The 18,735-nt window shown below is 60.4% G+C and overlaps 2 protein-coding genes and 2 non-coding genes across 5 annotated transcripts; 3 read left to right on the forward strand and 1 right to left on the reverse strand.

Moving 5' to 3' along the window:
- The first annotated feature begins 309 nt into the window (after window positions 1–309).
- Window positions 310–4,459, forward strand: NOP56 (NOP56 ribonucleoprotein). The gene is made up of 12 exons (XM_066548830.1): window positions 310–343; window positions 546–635; window positions 895–1,009; window positions 1,084–1,245; window positions 1,410–1,608; window positions 1,865–2,052; window positions 2,130–2,281; window positions 2,478–2,578; window positions 2,751–2,899; window positions 3,113–3,234; window positions 3,807–3,944; window positions 4,071–4,459. Exons 1-12 carry the CDS (start codon window positions 341–343, stop codon window positions 4,323–4,325), a joined length of 1,674 nt encoding a protein of 557 aa, XP_066404927.1. The 5' UTR covers window positions 310–340; the 3' UTR covers window positions 4,326–4,459.
- On the forward strand, window positions 2,968–3,039 carry LOC136556360 (small nucleolar RNA SNORD56). Its single transcript, XR_010783665.1, has one exon. It is a non-coding gene; the product is annotated as a small nucleolar RNA SNORD56 (small nucleolar RNA).
- On the forward strand, window positions 3,669–3,737 carry LOC136556359 (small nucleolar RNA SNORD57). The gene has a single exon (XR_010783664.1). It is a non-coding gene; the product is annotated as a small nucleolar RNA SNORD57 (small nucleolar RNA).
- Window positions 4,460–4,764: 305 nt separating the features above from the next.
- Window positions 4,765–18,513, reverse strand: IDH3B (isocitrate dehydrogenase (NAD(+)) 3 non-catalytic subunit beta). 2 transcript variants are annotated; one of them, XM_066548832.1, is made up of 12 exons: window positions 18,459–18,513; window positions 17,527–17,607; window positions 14,760–14,852; window positions 13,650–13,770; window positions 13,448–13,508; window positions 11,755–11,887; window positions 9,497–9,630; window positions 8,268–8,370; window positions 7,556–7,702; window positions 7,366–7,460; window positions 7,224–7,284; window positions 4,765–4,892 (listed from the first exon to the last, which is right to left on the reverse strand). In XM_066548832.1, exons 1-12 carry the CDS (start codon window positions 18,492–18,494, stop codon window positions 4,812–4,814), a joined length of 1,146 nt encoding a protein of 381 aa, XP_066404929.1. In that variant the 5' UTR covers window positions 18,495–18,513; the 3' UTR covers window positions 4,765–4,811. The 2 variants fall into 2 exon arrangements, with proteins under 2 accessions (XP_066404929.1, XP_066404928.1); XM_066548831.1 differs by lacking the exon at window positions 4,765–4,892 and adding an exon at window positions 5,154–6,047.
- Window positions 18,514–18,735: the final 222 nt, after the last annotated feature.

The raw sequence follows: 18,735 nt of genomic DNA on the forward strand, positions 1-18,735 counted from the left end.
TTGGGGGGGGGGCGGGTCTCGCCACGTGCGGCCGCGCGCGCGCCGACCAGCGCGGGAAGGGGCGGGGCCGGGGCTCGCGCGCGCAGGGCTCCCATTGGCCGGCGCGCAGGAAAAGGCGGGAGGGAACGCCCCCTCCCGGCTCTGATTGGTAGGTGCCGCCGAGGGGGCTGGGTTAGTCAATCCTCTGCCTGATTGGCTGCGGGGCGGGCCCACCGAGGGCGGCCTGCGGTGATTGGTGGAGGGCGGGGCGCAGTGGGCGCTGATTGGTGGAGAGGGGAGGAGACGGGGTTCCGGCGGGGACAGCGCGTCAGTTCCGGACGGCGGCGGCGGCAGGAGGACGATGGTGAGTGAGGGGACGGGCCCGGGCCGCATCCGCCGCCATCGGGAGTGGGGAGGGACCCAGGAGCCCCCTCGGACCGCATCGGGACGGGCCGGGACCGGCGGGAGGCCGGGGGAGCCGCATCGGGCCGGGGCGGCGGGTGCGGGGATGGGCGGGAGCGCGGCCCCGGTGCCGCCCCCGGTGAGCGGAGCCCTCGGTGCCGCAGGTGCTGCTGCACGTGCTGTTCGAACATGCGGCCGGGTACGCGCTGTTCGCCGTGCGGGAGGTGGAGGAGATCGGCCTGCTGCTACCGCAGGTACCGCACCGGCAACGGCGGGAGCGGGGACGAGGAGGAACGGGAGGGAAACGGCGTGGGGAGGCGGGAACGGCGTGGGGAAGGACGGGAACGGCGTGGGGAAGGACGGGAACGGGGATCAGGGAGGTGAGGGCAAAAGGGGACACACCGGGAGCGGGGATGGAGAGAGGTGGAAGGACCGGGGAGGCGGGGGGGAACCGGCGGGGGGGGCGCGGTGCCGTTCCCCGTGACCGGAGCCCCCGGTTGTCCCCGGTTGCAGGTGGAGGAGAGCGTCCTCACGCTGGGCAAGTTCCACAACGTGGTGAAGCTCGTGGCGTTCTCGCCGTTCCGCTCGGCGCAGAGCGCGCTGGAGAACATGAACGCCGTGTCCGAGGGTGAGCGCGGCGGGGCCGGGGACACCGGGACCCCCCTCCCGCGGGCACCGCGCTGAGCCCCCCCTGTCCCGCAGGAGTCCTGCACGAGGACCTGCGGCTGCTGCTGGACACGGCGCTGCCCCCCAAGAGGAAGAAGGTGGTGCTGGGGGTGGGCGATGCCAAGATGGGCGCGGCCGTGCTGGAGGAGCTGGGGGTGCAGTGCCAGACCGGGGGCGTCGTGGCCGAGCTCATGCGAGGTGAGTGGGGACAGAGGGGACATCTCCGGGGTCCTGGGATTCACCCGGGAGGGGTGAGGAGTGGGGCGGACCCGGTGCCGTGGCTGTGAGGTGTCCCTGGGGTCGCACGTGGTGGCAGCTCAGTGTCCATGCGGTGGCACCATTGTCCCCCCGTGTCCCCGCAGGGATCCGGCTGCACTTCCCGGCGCTGGTCCGGGGCCTCACGGCGCAGTCGGCGGCCAAGGCCCAGCTGGGGCTCGGGCACAGCTACTCCCGGGCTAAGGTGAAGTTCAACGTGCACCGGGTGGACAACATGATCATCCAGTCCATCAGCCTGCTGGACCAGCTGGACAAGGACATCAACACCTTCTCCATGCGTGTCCGGTCCGTGGGGACGGATTTTGGGGGTTTAAAGGGTTTGGGGTCCCCTCCCTCCCCATGCTTACCACAGGCAGCTGCTGCTGCTCCAGCCGCCTGTACAGACCGGGGAGGGACAGCAGCTCCCCAAGGGACACTGGCCGGGCCTCAGGGCCATGGCATGGACCAGGGGGGACATGGGGAACGTGGTGGGGTGGCCTGGGGACACCCCGAGCTGGGGTGGGGCCCGGGTGGCAGCAGTGACCGTGTCCTGTCCCCGCAGGGAGTGGTACGGGTACCACTTCCCCGAGCTGATCAAGATCGTCCCCGAGAACTCCATGTACTGCCGGGTGGCCAAATTCATCGGGAACCGCCGGGAGCTGAGCGAGGAGAGCCTGGAGGGGCTGGAGGAGATCGTCATGGACAGCGCCAAGGCCCAGGCCATCCTGGAGGCCTCCCGCTCCTCCATGGGTGAGGGGGGCTCTCGGGGGCTCAGGGGGGTCCTGGCCACGTGCCCAGTGCTGCCACTGAGCCCGTGCCACCCCCAGGCATGGACATCTCCCCCCTGGACCTCATCAACATCGAGAGCTTCTCGCGCCGCGTCATCTCACTGTCCGACTACCGCAAGGGGCTGCAGGAGTACCTGCGCTCCAAGATGAGCCAGGTGGCCCCCAGCCTGTCAGCCCTCATCGGGGAGGTGGTGAGTGTCCCCAGAGTGTCCCCAGAGTGTCCCCAGAGAGCCCTCCCCAGCCGCGGAGATGATGTCAGAGTGAATCTGTCAATCCACTGAGTCGTGCTGCTGACACTTCCACTGCTGATCCCCGGCCTGTGGGGACTCCCTGCTCCCTTGGGGGGGTTCAGAGCCTCCTGTAACCCCCCCCCGTGCTGTCCCCCAGGTGGGTGCCCGCCTCATCTCGCACGCTGGCAGCCTGACCAACCTGGCCAAGTACCCGGCCTCGACGGTGCAGATCCTGGGGGCAGAGAAGGCCCTGTTCAGGTACCCCAGGGCGGTCGCGGTGATGGCGGCCTCAGGGCTGTGGCTGTGACTCGCTGGGGGTGAGCAGCCGGCCCCGCTCTGAGCGACCCCCGGAGCGCGGCGGGCTGGGGAGGGGCTGTCCGGGCGTGGGGGTGGCACTCGGGGGTCCTGACCCCACCCTGGGCACTCGCAGGGCGCTGAAGACGCGGGGGAACACCCCCAAGTACGGCCTCATCTTCCACTCCACCTTCATCGGGCGCGCGGCCGCCAAGAACAAGGGGCGCATCTCGCGCTACCTGGCCAACAAGTGCACCATTGCCTCGCGCATCGACTGCTTCTCAGGTGGGCACAGATGGGGGGCACTGGCACTCGGTGCCCGGGTGGGCGCAGGGAGGGCACTGGGGGCCGCTCTGCCGTGATGGGAACATTTTTCGTCAACAGCATCTCACCCCCGTGAATGGTGACTCCTGTGGGCTGAGCAGAGCGCGGGGGGCACTCGGGGGGGTTTGGGGGTGCAGGGGCAGTGCTGAGCCCCCCCCTGTCCCCTCCCCACAGAGGTCCCCACCAGTGTCTTTGGGGACAAGTTGCGGGAGCAGGTGGAGGAGCGCTTGGCCTTCTACGAGACTGGGGAGCCGCCCCGCAAGAACCTGGAGGTGATGAAGGAGGCCGTGGTGGAGGTGAGGAGGAGGAGGAGGGGATGCTGAGGGATGAAGAAAAGCGGTGAGGGTGACAAATGGGGGCAGTGGGAGAGATGGAGATGGAGGAGGTGAGGTCTTGAGGGAGATGAAGATGGAGGTGAGGTGATGAAGGTGATGTGCTGGGATGAAAATGATGGAAGCGTTGGGGTGATGAAGATGATGGAGGTGAGGTCCTGGGGGAGATGAAGATGGCAGTAGTGAGGTACCAGGAGAGGGAGATTGTGAATGGGAGGTGTGGGGGCAGTGAAGGCGGTGGAGGTGATGAAGATGATGCTGAGGTGCTGGGGGGATGAAGATGATGCTGTGGTGATTAGGGGGATGAAGGTGATGGTGAGATGCTGTGGTGAGGAAGGTGATGCTGAGGTGAGGAAGGTGATGCTGAGGTGCTGGGGGATGAAGGTGAGGGCCTGTGTCGGAGGTGATGTCACTGTGCCATCCTGACCCACTGTGGAGGCCAAAGACTGATTTAATGAGTCTGATCCGACCAGGGCCAGGCGTGGGGACAAACCCTGGGACCCTGCCCTGGCTCACGTCCCCCTGTGTGTCCCCAGGCCAACGAGGTGGTGGCTGAGGTGAAGAGGAGGCAGGAGAAGAAGGAGAAGAAGAGGAAGAAGAGGGAGAAGCGGCGGCTGGAGGCGCTGGCAGCAGCCGCTGAGGAGGCAGCAGAGAACTCAGTGATGGAGATGGAGGTGAGGGGGATGGGGTGCGAGCCTTTTGGGGGGCCCTGGGTGCTCCTGATGCTGGGGGGTGAGGGGTCTCTGTGCCCCATGAGGGCAGGGATGGTGGGGGCAGAGCTGATGTGGGGCTCCCCACAGGAGAACGACGTGGGGGCCAAGAAGAAGAAGAAAAAGAAGAAGCAGCAGCAGCCAGAGGAGTCAGAAGCAGAGGCAGAGCCTGAGGAGAACGGGGTGGAGGAGGAGGAGGAAGAGGAGGAGCCCTTGCCCAAGAAGAAAAGGAAAGTCGTGGTAGAACCTGAGGCGGAGGAGGAGGAGGAGGAGGAGGAAGAGGAAAAGAAGAAGAAAAAGAAGAAGAAGAAGAAGGCAGTGGCTCGGGACTCAGAGGAGGATTAGGGAGCAGAGCTCAGTCAGCACACGGACTGACAGACAGACAGACTGATGGACAGGCAGGCGCCAGGAGTGGCCACTCGCCCGCTCCCGCGGTGGCCCCAGCTGTGCCCTGTGGCACCGTGGCCACTTGGGTCCCTCTGGGCCTGGACTGTGCCTTACAGAGTGGAACTGCCACCCCTGTCCCTGGGGCCTGGGCTGTGTGGGGCTGGCCCCAGGCTGTGTCTGTGTCCCCTTCCCTGGGGCCTGGGCTGTGTGGGGCTGTCCCCAGGCCCTGTCCCCCCTGCCTGTGCAGCGCAGGGCTGCCCAAACCCCAATAAAGGGCTGAGGTTGTTGCTGACCCCTCCTGTCCTGCTCCGTGGCAGGGGGTGCCCAGGCTGTCCCCGCGGGGGTCACCCTGTCACCAGCAGCCTGCCCGGGCCGAGGGACGCTGACAGCAGCACGGTCACACCTGAGGCCACTTTATTGGAGTCGCCAGGGGCGGGGCTGAGGTCACTGCACCTCCAGGGCATCTATCACGGCCTGGGTGAAATCCATGGAGGTGGAGTAGCCCCCCATGTCCGCCGTGCGCACCTGCAAGGAGACGGGAGGTTAGGGGGGTCCAGCAGGGGCCCTGCCAGAGTGGGGTCCCCCCGGCCCCAGCTGGGCTGTGGCACTCTGGGGTTGGGCTCCCTGGAGCCCTCGGCGCCCCCAAACTGTCCCTGTGCCTCGGGGACGTGTGGAGGGGCTGCTGGCCCCTCTGCCCCAGAGTCTGGTTTGGGCTTTGGTTCCAGCATTGCCCCCCCCCCCAGCTGAGCAGCCCCGGGTGCCCCAGGGCAGGGCAGGGCTGCAGGGAAGCGTTGGACCCTTTATTAGCAAAGCAGAGTACAGAGCACAACACGATGGCACAGCCCGGGGGCACCAGGCCTGGCCCCGCGGGCACAGCGTCACGGCATCGGCTCCCAGGTCCCCAATCCCCATGGACTGGGGGGCACGGGGTCACCTCCCCACCCTGTGCCACGGCTGGAGTGTGCCAGGGTCACCCCATGGCACGGGGACCCTGTGCCAGCAGCTGCCAAGGGGGCGCAGGGTGGGGGGTGCCACCCTGTTTGTTTATTGCTGGAAGCTGCACGGGATGGGCCCCACGGGAATGGGGTCACTGGGGCCCATGGGAATACAGATCCCACAGCCACACTGATCCCACAGCCACAGGGATCCCCCGGGAGAATGGGGTCCCACAGTCCAAGGTCCTGTTCCCACAGGGATCCCACAAATCCCACTGGTCCAACAGTCAGAATGATCCCATGGGAATGGGGTCCCACAGTCCAAGGTTCTGTTCTCACAGGGATCTGAGAATCCCACTGGTCCCACAGGGATAATAATCCAGCAATGAGGATCCCATGGGAATTGGGGGTCCCAGAGCCATGGCGGGTGGTCCCAATGGCCCTAGGAGCTGCCTATGATTTGGGGGCGCTGCCCCATCCCCCCAAAACCGCCCAGGGAACCCCAAACTCCGCACTGGGCGCCTCCTGTGGGGATGGGGAGGGGTTCTTGGGGTTCCCTCCTCCCTGGGGGGGCTGGGAGGGGTTTGGGGAGGGGGCTGAGGCGCTGGGGGAGCTGCTGGGGGGCCTGAGCCCCATAGCTGGGGTGCAGGGGGGCCTAAGCCCCATAGTTGGGGTGCAGGTTGTCAATGACGGACTTGACGAAGTCGGAAGTGGTGGAGTAACCGCCCAGGTCCCGGGTCCTGACCTGCAAATCCAACACAGGGAGGGGAGAAACGGGGGAAAGGCTCTGGTGAACAACGAGGGAACGGCTGGGACAGGGACAGGACAGCAGAGAGAGACAGCAGGGACCCTCCACAGCCCTGCCAGGACCTGTGGGGGGAATGGGGACATGGAGAGGTCCCTGAGAGCCCTGCCAGGACCTGCGGTGGAGATGGGGCTGTGGAACGTCCCTCGAGAACCCTGGGGTGGACATGGGGACATGGACAGGTCCCTGAGAGCCCTGTTGGGATTTGGGGCTGTGGAACATCCCTGAGAGTCCCTCCAGGACCTGCAGTGGGAACAGGGACGTGGGAACGTCCCTGAGAGCCCTGGGATGAGAATGGGGACATGGACAGGTCCCTGAGAGCTCTGGGGTGGGAATGGGACTGTGGAACATCCCTGAGAGCCCTGCCAGGACCTGTGGTGGGAATGGGGACATGGAACATTGCTGAGACCCCTGTTAGGATTTGGGGTGGACATGGGGCTCTGGAACATCCCTGAGAGTCCTGCCAGGATGTGGTGTGGGAATGGGGCTGTGGAACATCTCTAGAGAACCATTCCAGACCTGGGGTGGACATGGGGACGTGGACAGGTCCCTGAGAGCCACGGGGTGGCAACGGAGCTGTGGAATGTCCCTTGAGAGTCCTGCCAGGACCTGGGGTGGGAATGGGGACATGGAGAAGTCCCTGAGAGCCCTGGGGTTGCACTGGGGCTGTGGAACATCCCTTGAGAACCATAGCAGGGCCTGGGTGGACACGGAAAGGTCCCTGAGAGCCCTGCCAGGACCTGGGGTGGGAATGGGGCTGCAGAAGGTCCCCGAGAGCCCTCCCGAGAACCCAAATGGAGACAAGGCCATGGTGGATCCCCCAGCCCTGCTAGAAGCCCTTCCTGAGCCAGGACATGACCACAGGGGCTGGACACAGCACTGGGCCTGGGATTGCAGCTGGAGAGAGGAGAGGAACCAGAATTCCAGCTGGGAAGAGGAGAGGAACCAGAATTCCAGCTGGGAAGAGGAGAAGAACCCAAATTCCAGCTGGGAAGAGGAGAAGAACCCAAATTCCAGCTGGGAAGAGGAGAGGAACCAGAACTGCAGCTGGGAAGAAGAGAGCAGCCAGAGAAGGTGACCCAGGCACCCCCAGCCCTACCCCTGCCCCGCACTCACTTTTCCACCTTTGATCACCTTCTTCACCGCGTCCGAGACCATGTTGGAGTGGTATTCCAGGCTGGAACGGGGGGCAAGCGGGGGTCAGCCCCTCAGAAGCCCCCCAGACCCCCCAAACCCCCCCTCAGAGCCCAGCACGTACTTGAGGTGCCGCAGCATGTTGGAGGCCGAGAGCAGCATGGCCGTGGGGTTGGCGATGTTCCTGCCCACGGCCTGGGCGAAGGGGTGCCGGGCTCCCTGCGGGACACGGGGCACGGTGACAGGGCCGTGCCCCCCTGCCAGCCGTGGGCACGCTGCCCTGGGGTGCCCCTGGGGCGCCCACCCCTCCTCACCATCTCGAACACGGCGTACTCGGCGCTGTAGCTCTCGCCGGGCACGACGCCAGCGCCGCCCACCAGCCCCGCTGCCAGGTTGTCCACGATGTTCCCGTACAGGTTGGGCATCACCAGGACGTCAAACTGGTAGGGATTCTGCACCAGCTGGGATGGGATGGGAATGGGAATGGGAATGGGAATGGGAATGGGGCCTGGAACAGCTGGGGGGAAGCTCAGCCCCGCTCTGGGACAGGGGGCAGAGCCCAGCTGTGGTGGGGCGGGATGAGATCTGAGGTGTCTCCAACCCAGATCATTCCATGCTTGGCACAACTGCCTGGGCCAGCAGAGAGGGGACGGAGCAGTTTTTAGGGACTGAAGGGGAGTTTTTAGGGATTTAAAGGGGAATTATTGGGGACAGAAACACAGCCAGCCCCAATGAGGCTGCAGGAACCCAGGTCTCCAGATCCCCCCAAATTCCCCCCAGGAGCAGCACTGGGATAGCCCTGGAGCCCAGGTGGGACAGAGCTGGGAATGTTGGGAATGCTGGGAATGCTGGGGGGGCTCCTGCCCGGCACGGGGACAAACCTGGGGCCAGGTGGGCTCGGTGTGCCCAGGCTTGGAGGTTCCAGCTCCTCAGGGGGGTTGGGAAGGGATGAGGGACAGGGACAAGGGATGGGGACACGCTCAGGGGCGTGGCCGGTCGGGGGTGTGGCCCGGGGGCGTGGCTCACCTGCATGCAGCAGTTGTCGATGATCATGGTGTCGAATTTGATCTTGGGGTACAGCTCGGCCACCTCCTTGCAGCACTGCAGGAACAGCCCATCCCCCAGCTTCCTGCACAGGGAACACCAGGACGGGTTGGGAACAGCAGAGAAATCCCAAAGGCTGCAGGGATCCAGCAGGAACTGCAGGGACCCTGCAGGAACTGGGATCTGTGACACCCTTTGGGGGTCCTCACGCTGGTTTTCCCCCCTCTCCCTGATGGGAAGGGGATTTGTCCCAGGTGGGAGGTGCAGGAGGAGCTGTCCAGGTGCTCCCATCAATGATTCCAGAGCTTGGGATTCTGCAGGAGTGACCCCAAGCCAATGATCCCACAATCCATGGGGACAGAGTTGCTGTCCTGGGAATACCTGGACACTGATTTATCAATAAATGTGATCAGCTGCAGGTCAGGGTCTGCTCACCCCTGGCTGGGAGCAGAATGAGGGAAAAGCCCCAATCCCAGGGAAATCCTGACGGCCTCACTCCAACCCCCAATGTCCAACCTGGCCCTGGGCACTGCCAGGGATCCAGGGGCAGCCCCAGCAAATCTGGGAATTCCAGCCCAGCCAGGAATTCCTTGCCCAGACCCCACCCCAACCTCTCTGCTTCCACCTTGAAGCCCTTTCCCCCTCTCCTGCCACTGCAGATGTCCTGGAGCCCTGCGGGTCACGCTGGGGTCACCCCGCTGCGGCTGAGGGGACAGGGGTGACAGTGGCACTCACACAGCCGAGGGGACAGGGGTGACAGTGGCACTCACATGATGTTGGCCTTGTGCACAGCTGAGGGGACAGGGGTGACAGTGGCACTCACATGATGCTGGCCCTGTGCACAGCTGAGGGGACAGGGGTGACAGTGGCACTCACATGATGCTGGCCCTGTGCACAGCTGAGGGGACAGGGGTGACAGTGGCACTCACATGATGTTGGCCTTGTGCACAGCTGAGGGGACAGGGGTGACAGTGGCACTCACATGATGTTGGCCTTGTGCACAGCTGAGGGGACAGGGGTGACAGTGGCACTCACACAGCTGAGGGGACAGGGGTGACAGTGGCACTCACATGATGTTGGCCTTGTGCACAGCTGAGGGGACAGGGGTGACAGTGGCACTCGCACAGCTGAGGGGACAGGGGTGACAGTGGCACTCACATGATGTTGGCCTTGTGCACAGCTGAGGGGACAGGGGTGACAGTGGCACTCACATGATGTTGGCCTTGTGCACAGCCGTGACCTTGGCCCGGCCCTTCTTGGTGGCGTAGTCGAAGGCGAACTTGGCGATGCGCTGGGACTTGGCCCTGGTGATGATCTTGAGGCACTCGATGACGCCCTTGGCACTCTGGGGACACAGCGGGGCTGTCACAGCCCGGCCACCGCCACCCCCGCTGGCCCCGCGCCCAGCCTCTCTTCCCCGCCCTATTGGTGGTATTATTATTATTATTATTATTATTATTATTATTATTATTATTATTATTATTATTATTATTATTATTATTATTATTATTATTATTATATTAATTTTATTATAATTATTAATTTTAGTTTTATTATTATTAATTTTTATTACTATTATTTATTATATTATCTTCCCTATTATTATAATCATAATTATTATTAATTATTTTCCCTTCCCTATTATTATCATTATCATAATCATCATCATTATTATTATTAATATTAATATTTATTATCTTCCCTTCCCTCTCCTTACATTTATTATTACTAGTACTATTATTATCATTACTATTAGTTATTATTATTCACCATAATTTATTAAATATTTATTAAATAAATAATTTATTAATAAAAATCACCATATATTTATTATGTGTTACATGTATTATTATATCGATTATTCTTACACGTATTTATTATTATTTTATTATTTTTATTATTTTATTTTTATTTATTATTTTTATTATTTTATTGTTATATTTATTATTTTATTTTTACACGTATTTATTATTAAATTATTATTAATTCTTATCACCGGGATTTTTACAATTAAATATTCCTTATCATTAAAATTTTGTTCCAATTACTATATTTTTCTTATTATCACCATTTTGTTTCAATTATTGAATTGCTCTTATCATCATCATAATTTCATTTCAATTATTGAATTTTTCTAAAAATCACCACTTTGGTTCAATTGTTGAATTGTTATCATCATCATCATCATCACCATTTTGTTTCAATCATTGAATTGTTCTCATCACCATCACCACCACTTTGTTTCAATTATTGAATTTTTCTAATCATCATCATTTTCTTTCAATTATTGAATTGTTCTCATCATCATCATTTTGTTTCAATTGTTGAATTGTTATCATCACCACCATCACCGCCATCATCATCACAATTTTGTTTCAATGATCAAATTGTTCTTATCATAATTTTGTTTCAATTATGGAATTATTCCCATCATTTTAATTATTAATTTGTTCTAGTCTCAGCCCAGATTTGCCTTTTCTGTGCAGTTCTCCTCCCCGCCGGTGTCTCCATCCTGGCCAGGGCTGACCCAGGACAATGTCCAAGTGCCACCGTCCCCTGTGCCAGGCACTGTCCCCGCTGCAGCCACCCCAGTGCTCCCTGGGGCTGGGTGTGTTCCTATCCCAAAATGTTCCCCAGTCCCACTGCTCCAGGCAGCTCCAGAGTGTGCTGAGCAGGGAATCAGGGAACCATGGAATGGGGTGGCTTGGGGAGACCTTGGAGTTCATCCCATCCCACCCAGGGACACCTCCCACCATCCCAGGGGGATCCAAATCCATCCAGCCTGGCCGTGGGCACTGCCAGGGATCCAGGGGTTGGGAATTCCCAGGAGTTCTCTGGGAATTCCAGCCCAGCCAGGAATTCCTTGCCAAGATCCCAGCCCAATCTCCCCTTTCCCAGTGGGAGCCATTCCCTGGCTCCTGTCCCTGCAGGCCTTGTCCCCAGCCCCTCTCCAGCTCTCCTGGAGCCCCTGCAGGCACTCTGAGGATTTCCTGGATTTTCCCTTCTCCAGGGGAACATTCCCAGCTCTCCCAGAGCAGAGGGGCTCCAGAATCCTGGAATGGTTGGGTTGGAACAGACCTTAAATCCCATCCCATCTGTGGGCAGGGACACCTCCCACTATCCCAGGTGGATCCAGCCTGGCCTTGGGCACTGCCAGGGATCCAGGGGCAGCCACAGCCGCTCTGGGAATTCCAGCCCAGCCAGGAATTCCTTGCCAAGATCCCAGCCCCAATCTCCCCTTTCCCAGTGGGAGCCATTCCCTGGCTCCTGTCTCCAGCCCTTGTCCCCTTGTTTTACAATCCCTGACCCCTATCCCTAAAATCCAACCACTCCTTTTGCCATTTTTTCCCCTTTTTTCCCCCCTTCCTCTCCAGCTCTCCTGGAGCCCCTCTGGGGACTCTGAGGAGCCCCTGGAGCTGTGCCCCGTGCAGGTGCCACTGCAGCTGTGCCAGGCTGTCCCCTGTCCCACCTCGTGCTCCAGGGAGCTGTACTCGCCCTCGGTCTGCTCCCGGATGATCACCAGGTCCAGGTTGTTGTGCCGGGTCTGGTAGCCCGAGAGGCTCTTCACGTGCACCACGTTGGCAAACAGGTCCAGCTTCCTCCTGGGGGACACGGGGACACACGGACATGGGACACGGGGACACGGGGACACGGGGACATGGGACACGGGGACATGGGGACACACGAACACGGGAACATGGGGACACAGGACACGGGGACATGGGGACACATGGACACGGGAACACAGGGACACAGGACACGGGGACACGGGGACACACGGACATGGGACACGGGGACACGGGGACACGGGGACATGGGACACGGGGACACACGGACACGGGGACACGGGGACATGGGGACACATGGACATGGGACACGGGGACATGGGGACACACGAACACGGGAACATGGGGACACATGGACACGGGAACACGGGGACACGGGGACACAGGGACACGGGGACACAGGACATGGGGACATGGGGACACAGGGACACGGGAACACGGGGACACAGGACACGGGAACACGGGGACACAGGACATGGGACACGGGGACACACGGACACGGGAACACGGGGACACGGGAACACGGGGACACGGGGACACAGGACACGGGGACACGGGGACACAGGGACACAGGGACACGGGGACACGGGGACACGGGGACACGGGGACACAGGACACGGGGACACGGGGACACAGGACACGGGGACACAGGGACAGGGGGACACGGGGACACGGGGACACGGGGACACAGGGACACAAGGACAGGGTCACCGGGGCTGCTCCGGGGTCACCGTGTCCCCTCTGGGCGCTGGAGACACAACTGGGGCCACCTCCCCTCTGCAGGACCCCAGGGTGAGCAGGGACAGCTCCCGGCCAGGGATGGTCCCTCAGGAGTTTGCCTCCCAATAACTCATTAATTAATTATTAATTAACGGGGTTTTCCCAGGGATGAGTTCTGGTGGCCAGCCCAGCATCTCCAGAACCTCCAGGGAAGCAGGATCAGCCAGCAGGGGCAGCTCCAGACTATGGAGTTTTGCCTCCCAATAACTCATTAATTAATAATTAATGTTTTATCCACAGTGACTGTCCCCTCCGAGTCCTTGAGGTCACCCCCCCCTCTGCAGGACCCCAGGGTGAGCAGGGACAGCTCCTGGCCAGGGATGGTCCCTCAGGGGTTTGGCTTCCAATAACTCATTAATTAATTATTAATTAACGGGGTTTTCCCAGGGATGAGTTCTGGTGGCCAGCCCAGCATCTCCAGAACCTCCAGGGAAGCAGGATCAGCCAGCAGGGGCAGCTCCAGGCTATGGAGTTTTGCTTCCCAATAACTCATTAATTAGTAATTAATGGGGTTTTTCCAATGACAAATTCTGGGATCCACCCCAGCATCTCCAGAATTTCCAGGGAAGAAGGATGAGTCAGCAGGGGCAGCTCCAGGCTATGGAGTTTTGTCTCCCAATAACTCATTAATTAATAATTAATGTTTTATCCACACTGACTGTCCCCTGCAAGTCCCAGGGGACACAGCTGGGGTCACCCCCTCTGCAGGACCCCTCAGGGTCCCACTGAAATTTTGTTTCCCAGCGCACACAGAATCCCTCAGCCTTTTCCTCTCGCCCATAACTCATTAATGATTAATTAATTAATTTTCCCCACCTGAGCCTCATGTCATAGGATGCCAGGTCTCCCTTGTACTCCATGGGTGTGTGGATCTTCCCTGCAGGACACAGAGCGGGGTCAGGACACGGGGGAATTGTCCCAGTATGCCACAAAACCCTCCCCTGGCACAGCCTGCGGGGTCAAGGGGAGGACAGGGACAGGGACAGGGACAGGGCCAGGGCCAGGGCCAGGTGCTCACCAATGAGGGCCACCTTGCTCTCCTTCATGGAGTCCACCACCCGGTCCAGCTTCTCCTCGGACGCCGTGTTCTGCACCTCGCTCAGGTGGTGCTCGTCAAAGATCACGGGGACGTTGCCAGCCTGGGACAGGGACAGGGACAGGGCCACCCACGGTCACCCCACACGGGGACACCACAGGAGCCCTGAGCCAGCCAGGGCCGTGCTCGGGGACAGGAGGGGTCCCCTCAGCGCCAGTGATGGAATCATGGGGTGTTTCCCTTGGGAAAACCCTCTGAGGTGACCCCAGCACTGCCAAGGCCACCCCTTGGGATGTCCCCACGTGTCACATCCACAGGGCTGGTAAATCCCCCCAGGGATGGGGATTCCCCTACTACCTTGGGGAGCCATTTTTAGGAGGAATGATCCCAATATCCCAAATCCAATTATCCCAAATCCCTCCAGGAATGGGGACCCACCCTCTCTGCCTGTGGGACACAGAGGGACACTCAGGGACAGGCAGGAACATGCAGGGACACTCAGGGACTTCTAGGGACATTTAGGGACATTCAGGGACAGACAGGAATACACAGGGACACCCAGGGACTAGCAGGGACTCGTAGGGACATTTAGGGACACTCAGGGACATTCAGGAATACTCAGGGATACACAGGGACATGCAGGGACACATAGGGACACTCAGGGACAGGCAGGAACATGCAGGGACACTCAGGGACTTGTAGGGACATTTAGGGACATTCAGGGACAGGCAGGAATACTCAGGGACACACAGGGACATGCAGGGACACTCAGGGACAGGCAGGAACATGCAGGGACACTCAGGGACTAGCAGGGACTCGCAGGGACTCTTAGGGACACTCAGGGACATTCAGGAATACTCAGGGACACTCAGGAACAGGCAGGGACACTCAGGGACATTCAGGGACAGGCAGGAATACACAGGGACACTCAACAGGGACACTCAGGGATACTCAGGAACGTGCAGGGACAAGCAGGGAGATTTAGGGACACCAAGGACACACCCAGGGACACTCAGGGACATTTAGGGACACTCAGGGACACTCAGGGACACTCGGGCCAGCTGCTGCTGCTGTCCCCTGGCCATGCCATACCTTGAAGACCTCCTTGACAGCGTGCATGAGCTCCGGGCCCACGCCGTCCCCCGGCAGCATTGTCACCTGGAATGTCCCCTCAGCCCTGTGGGACTGCAGGGACACAGCGGGGTCACCCCAAACCGGGCCAAAGGGACCCCCGGGGCCCTGAGCCACATCACACCCACAGGGACACGGGGACGTGGAGTGTCTGGGTTGGGAACGCCCTGCAGGGCCAAGGCCACCACTGAGCATTGTCCCCAAGTGTCACAGGGTGGGGTAATCCCCCAGGGATGGGGACTCCACAGCTGTGCAGGGCTGGACAGGAGGAAAACTCCCACAATGTCCCCACAATGTCCTCCCAAGGGACCCCCGGGGACATCCAAACCTCTCCTGGCCCAGCCTGGGGCCGTGTCCCTTTGTCCTGTCCCTGTCCCCAGCTGTCCCCTCCTGGCAGAGCCACAGGGTCCCCCCTGATCCCCCTTTTCTCCAGGCTGAGCCCCCTCCCCAAATCCCTCCTGTCCCTGGGCACCCTTGTCCTGAGGGGCCAGAGCCAGCGCAGGGCGGAGCTGTCCCTGTCCCTGTCCCTGTCCCGAGGCCACCGGGGGTGGCACCAGCCCTGAGCACACCCGACACCATGGAGGGCCCTTGCTCTGCTCAGCCCTGCCAGGAACCGCCTGTCCCTCTGCCCAGAGGATTCCTGAGAGCTCCCGGCACAGCCCCGCGCTCCTAAATCCCCTCATCCCTGCCCTCAGGATCCCATGGAATTCTGGACAGGCATTTTGGGAGGAATATCCCCAATATCCCACCCAAACCCCTCCAGGGATGAGGACTCCCAGTTTCTCTTCCCAGGAGGAATTTCCCCAATTTCCCAGCACAGCCCCATGTTCCTAAATCCCTTCATTCCTGCTCCCTGCCCTCAGGAACTCCTGGAATTTTGGACACCCATTTTTAGGAGGAATTTCTCCAATATCCCACCCAAATCCCTCCAGGGATGAGGTCTCCCAGTTTCTCTTTCCAGGAGGAATTTTCCCCAATATCCCAGCACAGCCCCATGTTCCTAAATCCCTTCATTCCTGCTCCCTGCCCTCAGGAACTCCTGGAATTTTGCACAGCCATTTTAAGAGGAATTTCCCCAATATCCCACCCAAATCCCTCCAGGGATGAGGTCTCCCAGTTTCTCTTTCCAGGAGGAATTTCCCCAATATCCCAGCACAGCCCGGTGTTCCTAAATCCCCTCATTCCTTCTCCCAGCCCTCGGGAACTCCTGGGATTCTGGACAAGCATTTTAGGAGGAATTTCCCCAATATCCCACACAGATCTCTCCAAGGTTGGGGACTCCCCACTTCTCTTTTCAGGAGGAATTTCTCCCAGATCCCAGCACAGCCTGGTGTTCCTAAATCCCCTCACTTCTTTCCCCTGGCCTCAGGAACTCCTGGAATTTTGGACAGCCATGTTTAGCAGGAATTTCCCAATATCCCACCCAAATCTTTCCAAGGATGGGGACTCTCCCCTTGTCTTTCCAGGAGGAATTTCCCCAATACCCAGGCATGGCCCAGTGTTCCTAAATCCCTTCATTCCTGCTCCCTGGCCTCAGGAATTCCTGGAGTTTTGGACAGCCATTTTTAGCAGAAATTGCCCCAATATCCCACCCAAATCTCTCCAGGGATGAGGACTCTCCCCTTCTCCTTCCAGGAGGAATTTCCCCAGTATCCAACCCCATATCCCAGCACAGCCTGTTGTTCCTAAATCCCCTCATTCCTTCTCCCTGCCCTCAGGATCCCATGGAATTTTGGACAGGCATTTTGAGCAGGAATAGACCCAATATCCCACCCAAATCTCTCCAGGCTTGGGAACTCTCCCCTTCTCCTTCCAGGAGGAATTTCTCCAATATCCCAGCACAGCCCCACGCTCCTAAATCACTTCATTCCTTCTCCCTGCTCTCAGGAGCTCCTGGAATTTTGGACAGGCATTTTTAGCAGGAATCTCCCCCATATCCCACCCAAATCTCTCCAGGGATGAGGTCTCTCCCCTTCTCCTTCCAGGAGGAATTTCCCCAGTATCCAACCCCGTATCCAGGGACACCCCAGCGCTCCTGAATCCCTTCATTCCTTCTCCCTGCCCTCAGCACCTCCTGGAATTTGCCAAACTTCATTTTGGTGGCCCAGACCACAAGAGAACCTCAATGATCACTCCTGGGATGTCCCACCCACCCCTTCCCTTCCTTCCCCAGCCTGGAATTCCCTGTGGGAGCTGCTCCCAGCAGGAACCCCCCAATCCCAGCCCAGGGAATTCCCTGCCAGCAATGCCAGGGAAACTCCAAACCCCCAGTGGGAATGGGGAAGGAAGGAGGGAGGGAGGGAGGGAGGGAAGGAAAGCTGAGAGTCACAAATGGGGAGCTTTAAATAAGCTGGAATCAAATGTCCAGAGCACAAATGTGAAATACCAGGAGGTAGAGCTGAGGGAAGGGCAGTGCCTCAAGGTCACACTTGGGGCTGAGCCCTTCCTTCAGCCATATTCCCAAGGAATCAGGGAATTTTCTGGCTGGGAAAAACCCCAGAGACCCCCCCCAGCACCGCCAGGGCCACCACTGGCCATGTCCCCAAGTGCCACCTCCGCAGGGATGTCAAACCCCACCGCGCTCCCCAAGAAGGAATCACCCCAATGTCCCACCCAAACCTCCCCTGAGCTTTTCCCAAACCCGCCCAACCCCTTCTCTCCTCTCAGGAAGTTTGGGGGGTCAGGGTTCCCCCCTGAGCCTCCTTGGCCCCCCAGATCCCCTGCTCACCTTGGCCTGGGCTTGCTGCAGGAGGGTGGCCGAGGTGCCCAGCGCCCGCCATGCCCCGAGGCTCTGGGCACGCAGGAGCCCCTGCGGGTGCCACAGGTCAGAGAGCCCCGCCAGGGGCAGGGGGTGCCCCCCAGCCCCCCAAAACCCTCCCCGAGCCAAAAATGCCACCCCCGAAATGACACCCCCACAACCCAGCCTGAAACTCGTCCATCCCCAAACTGAACCCCCCCGGCCCTCACCTCACACTCGGCCCCACAGAGACCCCCCAGACCCGAGTGAACCCCCAGACCCGACTGAACCCCCCTCACTGACCCCCCAAGACCCGAGTGAACCCCCAGACCCGTCTGACCCCTCACCAACCCCGCCAACCCTCACTGACCCCTCACGGAACCCCCAGACCCGTCTGACCTCTCACTGGCGCCCCCAGACCCTCCCAGCCCTCAATGACCCCTCACTGACCCCCCCAGACCCGTCTGACCCCTCACCAAGCCCCCAGACTGAACCCCCAGACCCGTCTGATCCCTCACTCACCCTGCCCGGCCCCCAGTGACCCCCTCAAGCCCTCACGGACCCCCCCAACTCTCACTGACCCCTCACTCACCCCCCCAGACCCCGTCTGACGCCCCCACCCCTCACGGACCCCCCCAGTCCTCAATGACCCCCCCCAAACCCTCCCAACCCTCACTGACCCTCCCCAGACCCTCCCAACCCTCACTCACACCTCACGGACCCTCCCAGCCCTCATTGAACTCTCTCTGACCCTCCCAGCCCTCAGTGACCCCTCACAGCCCAGAGAACGATGAGGTCAGACCCCGTTTGACCCCCCTGACCCTGTCCGGCTCCCGCATACCCGATGTCCCACCCCAGAGCGATGTCCCCGCTCATTCCGTGCCCTCAGTCCCCTCAGCGCCCTTGTCCCGTCCCCCGCTCACCGCCGCCGCCGCCCGTCCCGCGCTGAGCGCCGCCATCTCTGCGAGCCCACAACGCACCGCGGCAAAGGGGCGGGGCGCCGAGTGACGTCACAAGGGGCGGGGCCTCGCTGGCCCTGTGGCGCCCCCTGGCGGACGAGCGAGATAGCGCGGGAAGGGGACCCGCTAGTGTCCCACAGCGCCCCCCGAGTGTCCCACAGTGTCCCCCTGGGAACACACCCAATGTCCCCCCAGGGACTCCCCCCCAGTGTCCCACAGTGCCCCCCGAGTGTCCCACAGT

This window comes from Molothrus aeneus, chromosome 4 (assembly GCF_037042795.1).
Source record: "Molothrus aeneus isolate 106 chromosome 4, BPBGC_Maene_1.0, whole genome shotgun sequence".
Lineage (NCBI taxonomy): Eukaryota > Metazoa > Chordata > Aves > Passeriformes > Icteridae > Molothrus > Molothrus aeneus.